Genomic DNA, 6,995 nt, shown 5'->3' with positions numbered 1-6,995 from the left:
CACAGAATGCACACACACACACACACACACACACACACACACACACACACACACACACACAGAGAAACATACTTGTGCACAGAAATGTGTTGTTAGCACTGCTCTGACGATTTTATCAGTAAAATAGTTTTGAAGCAGATGAACTTACAGTTTCGCTATTAGTAGAGATGCTGCTGCCGAACACTGGTGAGGGATGCACAGACTCAGGTAATTCACACACGCTTAATCTCTCTCTCTCCCTCCCTCCCTCCCTCTATCTCTCTCTCTCTCTCTCTCTCTCTCTTTCTTGTAACTGCATTAAAGGGATAGTTCACCCCAAAATGAAAACGTCTTAAATTACTCACCCTCATGTCATTCCAAGCCCGTAAGACCTTTGTTTATCTTAGGAACACAAAATTGAGATATTTTTGATGAAATCTGAGAGCTCTCTGACTCTGCATAGACAGCAACACAACTGAAATGTTCCCAGATCCAGAAACTTAGTAAGGACAAAAACGGTAAAACAATTGGTAAAACAGTCCGTCTTCCACCATTTTGGAGAGTACCACGACGCATGCGCCTGCTTTCCCCAGAACGTAATAAACACTTATTACGTTGATTATGTTCTGGGGAAAGTGCGTGCATGCATTGCGGTACTCTCCAAAATGGTGGAAGACGGTAACGTGGAGAAGAATTGTAGAATAAATTATGTTATTTTTGTTTTCTTTGTGCACAAAAAGTATTCTTGTAGCTTCCCAAAATTGAAGTTGTGCCACTGACGTCACGTGGACTGTTTTTTACCGATGTCCTTACTACATTTCTGGGTCTGGGAACATTGCAGTTGCATTGCTGTCTATGGAGGGTCAGAGAGCTGTAAGATTTCATCAAAAATATCTTAATTTGTGTTCTGAAGATGATTGAAGGTCTTATGGGTTTGGAACGACATGAGGGTAAGTAATTAATGACAGAATTTTCATTTTTGGGTGAAGTAACCCTTTAATAACTGCATAACTGCATTACTATCAATGGCTCAAGTCTTCATTGCTAAGTCTAAAATGACATTTTGGAATTAACAACGGAGGCGTTGGATGAGATGCATAAGAAATTAATCCTACACTCAAGAGCATTTTAAAGACAAAAATCAGAGGAATGTCTTGAAATACAACTTTTATATGTTAAAAGTTTTTATATGCGTCAGCATATGTATGTATTTGGGTGAGTTATTTAACCCGGAGCCAGTTGCATAAAAGCTTTAGACTAGTCTTAAAAGTTAGTCATCTAATTGTTTTCTATAAGACTGGCCATATATATATATATATATATATATATATATATTTAATTAATTTCATACATTAAATCGTAGATTAGTCTTAGTTAAATCCAAAAATGATACTGATTACCCCTTTGCTAACTGCTAGTTGGTCAAACTCGTATTTAAGACAGTCTTAACATAGAGGCTAAGTTTATGCAACTGGCCCCAGCTACCAAAGCACACAAAGCTACCTCAGTTTAACTGCTTTCTTTCAATGTTTAGCCTTATTATTTGTAAAACACAGTCAGTGTGTGTCCTGTAAAGATCTATGAGACCGGCCTAATGAATGAGCAGAATTGTCAGCACTTATACTTGTTGAAAAGAAAGGCGTGGTTAGAGAGTTATAAGGTCAAAGGTCAGCCTGTCTAACATAGTTAACCTCTGACAGCATTTCAGCAGCCTGATTCTGTTCTTGACAAGTCTCTCTAATTTTCTGAGGTAAGAATCACTTCATAGATAATCACAGGTGTCAAGCAGCTCCACTGTAATGTGCTTCATACAGGCTGTCAGTTAAAATATCTATGAGTATATCATTCCATTAGTGAATAGCCTGTTTCACAGCACGCCTTATCAAGATAACCAATTAACATAGAGACACCCTGTTTGTTATAATGTTAAACTTTTTTCACCCTTGTCTGTCTTTCGTCTGCTCCTCTTGTCCAAGTTGTATTCCCTTAAGATCTCAAGTAACACTCGTTCTGTCACTCTCTCTCCCTGTATCGCTCTTTTCTCTCCTCACCCACCCTCCTTTATCTTTCTCAAGGATGGGGACGACATGCTTGCCAAGGGAGGAGGGAATAAAAGGAATGAAAGATGAGTAAAGTGTGGGAGAAAGAAAAGTAAGGGTGACCGACATATGACGAACCACCATGCCTGAACCGAAGAAGCCAGGTAAGCCTCTTTAAGTTCATTTCAACATCGATTTTATATTTAGCACAATGGTATATTTTTATCGCTACTATTTGTCATTTTATGTGTCGTGTTAATGTAAATGATGCTCTTTTACTCTGACTGGCAGAATGCTTAAGTGTCTGGCCCATCCATAAAGACATCCATTTGTTGATAATTTCATTCATCAAGCTGAATTACTTAAATCTCGATCACTAGTTCACACTTTTTGTTAGCTAACTACCTGCATAGGTTGAGAAACGTTACTTTAGTTGCTTAATGCATAAATCATGGGTCTGAATGTATAATTTGTTGTAAGGAGATGTTTAGATGGTCTCGGCTGTGACAGGCACTGAAAGATGAATTTTATAGGTTGGGTTGGCAGCAGCAGGAGTGAGAGGTCAATTTTCAGTTTGGGGTTTGGCAGTATGGGCGACTAGACAGAGAAGATACCCAGTTTGAATTATGATTGTGATGATTACTTTAAGACTGGGATACAGTACACGACTTTTAAAATCTGAAGAGGTTTTAAAATACTATTTGTTGACTTTGTATATGGTTACAGAGGAAAACTGGGCATAATACACTAAAACTACTGAGGATAACACATTACCAGACTTTAAGGTGATTCTGAACACAAACTCACACAGAAACATGTGCCTTGTTGCTAGGAGATTTATGACAATATCATATCGAAATATCACACATGTTTGATATCCTCCATCTGGATGAAATCATCGTCTAAATCTGTGTCCATCATACATGATGCGATTTTCTGTGAAATTGGTCAAATGTGAGCTCCCAAAATCTGCAGACTGGCTCTGACTTTTGGCAACTTTAATAGGCAACTCCTCTAGACTGTAACTCTGGCAATATTGTGTTTGTGTATATTCCAGCCTTTAATCATTATTACTAATTATTAACCAATGGACAATGCTCTTCTGTAATGAAACTCAATTGAAATGATCGTAGGTAGAATCACGTTCCAAGAGGACTCATTATATGTGATATATACTCAAAGGATATCACATAAAGCTGCATGAATATGTTGTTTCGCCTGCAGAAAGCCCTTCATTCAAACACTAAATTCTTGATTGACCCTGCAGGTGACATTCTGATCATGATGAAAATGAATCTATCGATTGAAGTAGTGCACAATTAAAAATCAATAGCATATCAAGTATGGTCCTCAAAGTATTAATGCTTATATTTGGAGGGAGTTAGTTCTGAACATACAGTATGATTTAATTTGCTGGCACTGATACAGAGGTAAAAGCTTTTCCTGCCACACCTTTTTATGGAGCTTTTAAGGAGAGCGAGTTGCAGGCATTGAAGTGTAACCAGCAGATAGAATCATTAGCATCAGATATCAGAAGTTGGTGTCAAAGAATACCCATGTTCAGCCATGTAATGATGCTGTGAACTTGTGTATCTGACTGAGGCTCTAAAATATGGCCTCCTTCATTTTCATTGTGCAGTACATGTCTTGAGGCAGAAAGAAATGACAGATTTGACAGACACTGAAAAATCTTCAGGCAAAATAGAGGTTGTGTTTCAAATCTAATCTAAGTCATCCTCATAGAGACGTCATTACTCCAGCAACAGCAGGATAATAAGCAAAACCGCCGCTATGCAGTAATACTCTCAAAATGCATTTAATGTACACTGTGGCTCTAAGCTGCTTAACGGTGGATGCTGTTAAGGAAAACAGATCAGAATGTTTGTAATTACTGTAAATGGAACTGCAAATTCCTGATATTTAGAAGTAGAAAGATGGAATCATTTATAACCATTCTCAGGAAATTGAACCATTTATGCTAAAAATATAAAGAATGATTAAAATTTTAATTAATTTAAAATTAAAAATGTTATTTTTCATTATTTGTTAAAATGATTAAAAACTAATTTATAAAATGCAGATACAAATGAAAAGTCTGTATGAGCATTTTAAAAAAGAACACTACATAGTAAAAAAATTAAGTAATTTCCATAGCAGGGCATTTTTAATTATTATTTTATATTTATATAACCAATTAAATTGTAAAGACAGTAATGCAGACATGCATATTGGCTAATATTTCTAGAAATTGTTTTTTTTTTAAATAAAAAGAATTTTCAGCCTTTGCTTTACACATGAAACTGTTCTATAATGTAAAAAGTTCAGTATTCTGTTAAGTACATCAGTTGGTTGTCATGGGCATGTATTTAACAAACAAATGTCTCCTGAGCATGACCCTTTTAAAAAACACACAAGGTCAGTTCAGTGTCTTTGGTCTTATGTCGCCATCCCGTCTTGAGATCTGCCTTGTCTCTGTTATGATTCAGTTTTTCCTTCTATCTCAGCCCCATGACTCCGTGTTAATCCCAGTCAGAGTGTCAAATAACTGGATCATTTCACCGGAGCGTAACCTGTCCTGTCTTCTCTTGCCTATCCTTCTGTCCCTCTTTCATTTTCTCATTCATCCTACCTCCACACCTCAGACCACACACGAGGCCCCTCTTTTAGTTTATTGATTTTTAAAGATCACATTTACCACCCTCCACTCAAAGTCCCCCAGTCACATACACAGGCCACTTTGCTCAGAGCGGGGAACTGTCAAGATAAAGTCTGTCTGGATCTCCTGAAGCCATAGTGACTGGCAAGGAGCACGATTCCTTAATAAACAGCTTCCAGAATAGCCCCGCGGCCTTGAGCAGCTTTTAGGAGGGTATGCAATTTTACAAATGGGCATGTTGACAGTGGAGACGTGTTCAGAGTTGTGTGTCTCTGCATATTGCTCCATGATTATGGATACTCTGTAATGATAGTACTGTAATAGTGGGTCAAGGCTGTGCACTGTAAATTGTGCATTTGAATTAATATTGGATTGGGGCTGAAATAAAGCCCATGTGATATGTCACATTACAGTTTTTCTGAATAGCTAAAACACTAAACCCCAATCTCTGAACCAAATTCTCACTAGCTTAAACCAATTTGCCGAATAAAGCACTCTTTCTGCTAAACCTTAAACACGTTCAGGCAGTTAGACTCTTTCTGCAAAACTCTAAACACATTCTCTTTCACTTAAACACTTATCACACTGTGATGCATTTGTGCTGCAAAATGCTAAACACAAGCGGCAAAAGTTAAACACAACTAAAGCACAGTTGTCATCGTATACACACAACGATTCAAAATTGTTCACACTTGTTTCTAATGATGTGATCAAACCAACTGTACAAAATATGAGCCAGTTCAGAGTGCACAAGTGGCACAGGGGACTGAATGATGATACGAACAATAGATGGAAACAATCTGAGAAGGAGAGGAGCAAGAGTACATTTAAGAAGTGGAGGATGAGGAGAGAAAGAGTAAGGCTTAGAGAGTGTTATCAAGGCTGGATCTGTCAGACCAGAGGGTTTTTTCTCTCTTTGTCTAGCAAAAAAGACTACATTACTTGTGATGTGGACAAAGTCCTCAGGCCGGACTCAAGCACAAAGACATGATGCTGAGACAGAATTAATCTCTCATTGACCCTGATTTTACAATTGCACAACTTACAGTATTTGAGTGTACTGTAACATGCTATTTATTTAGTGTTTTATTTGAGCTTTTTGGCCTTTGCAGTTGGACTGCAGTATCTTTGCAGTATCCAAGTGCTGAATATATACAAACATTCAGTAGTATTCAATATTCAGCACAATACTATTCTTGCAGTACATACAGTAGGCCTATACACTATATTCACCTTACTCAGTTGCAATTACTATACTTTTTTACAGAATTGCAAAATTGTTTACTCAATACAATATAATTTTTTCCTGTAATATTCTGGATGCTGTGCTCTCCATTTTTCTCTGTAGTGTCTAATGAATGCTCTGTAGTGTTTATTTTATTGACTCGTGTGTGTGTGTGTGTGTGTGTGTGTGTGTGTGTGTGTGTGTGATCTGAGAGCACCGTTTGATTTTGAGTGCAAGTGAAATGGTTTTGCAGTGATTGTTTGATTTTGACGGAAGAGTCAGAGGTTTCGTGAATTTGGTTTGAGTATTTGGATTTGTGTTTAAGGTTTTGAGAAACTGAGTGATGGTTTCAAGAAAAACTGTAATATAAATTACTTCACAAAGAGTCTAATATAATATCCAAGCTTTACCATAATAGTCAAATGTCTGGCCTGTGATAGTTTGAGATAAGTGAAGGATTCCTTCGGACTGCTAAAACGTCCTAAAATGATTATTTGCTTGTGCTGTTTAAGCATCTTCTGTGACAATATTGAGTCTCTTTGTCCATAAGCCTGTGTTGCCCTGCCAGGCTGAAATAATGTTGTTTCTGTCCTGGCAGGACAACAAGAGTTCGGTTCCCTGTAACCCTGCTAATGAAACACCCAGAGTATTGAGTATTAGGGAAGTTTAAGCCTCTTATTTGCCATCTGAAATGTCATCATTATGGTGCTCCCTTTTCCCAAATCTCCCTATTTTCACCACAACACAGCACAGAATGACACAGACACTCTCTGTGAACTCTGTGAACCAAAATGGACATATTCTTGCTTCATCCACTTTTTTGACCCATACACACACAAATATTTAGTTATACATATACAAGTGGTTCTCAACCAGGGGGCCGGTACTAGAGGGCCTCAGCACACCTCCAAGGGGGCTGCAAGATGCCTTAAAATTATTTTAAATAATTTATATAAACAAATGTAAATACATTTTGTCAAGCTCTATAATATTTTATCAGGAAGAAATTGAAAAAAAAAAAAAAAAAAAAAAATATATATCAACATTAAATACACACACACACACACACACACACACACACACACACGCACACACA

General features: G+C 37.4%; 1 protein-coding gene and 1 long non-coding RNA gene across 4 annotated transcripts in view; both read left to right on the top strand.

Annotated features, from left to right (window-relative positions):
- Positions 1 to 1,285, top strand: part of LOC107687626 (uncharacterized) — a 21,907-nt gene extending 20,622 nt beyond the window's left edge. The window contains exon 3 of the long non-coding RNA XR_001634146.1: positions 1,215 to 1,285. This is a non-coding gene — a long non-coding RNA (uncharacterized LOC107687626). The remainder of the gene's footprint in view (positions 1 to 1,214) is intronic.
- An 839-nt stretch (positions 1,286 to 2,124) lies between these two features.
- LOC107687621 (myosin-binding protein C, fast-type-like) overlaps positions 2,125 to 6,995 on the top strand; it is a 34,926-nt gene continuing 30,055 nt past the window's right edge. For all 3 annotated transcript variants that reach the window (XM_016485020.1, XM_016485019.1, XM_016485018.1), the window contains exon 1: positions 2,125 to 2,182. In XM_016485020.1, the coding sequence (XP_016340506.1) occupies positions 2,161 to 2,182 (22 nt within the window). In that variant the 5' untranslated portion in view covers positions 2,125 to 2,160. The remainder of the gene's footprint in view (positions 2,183 to 6,995) is intronic.

This window comes from Sinocyclocheilus anshuiensis, unplaced genomic scaffold (assembly GCF_001515605.1).
Source record: "Sinocyclocheilus anshuiensis isolate Anshui unplaced genomic scaffold, SAMN03320099.WGS_v1.1 scaffold361, whole genome shotgun sequence".
Lineage (NCBI taxonomy): Eukaryota > Metazoa > Chordata > Actinopteri > Cypriniformes > Cyprinidae > Sinocyclocheilus > Sinocyclocheilus anshuiensis.
The sequence above is the reverse complement of the archived record's forward strand: the minus strand, read 5'-3'. Positions and strand labels throughout refer to the sequence as shown.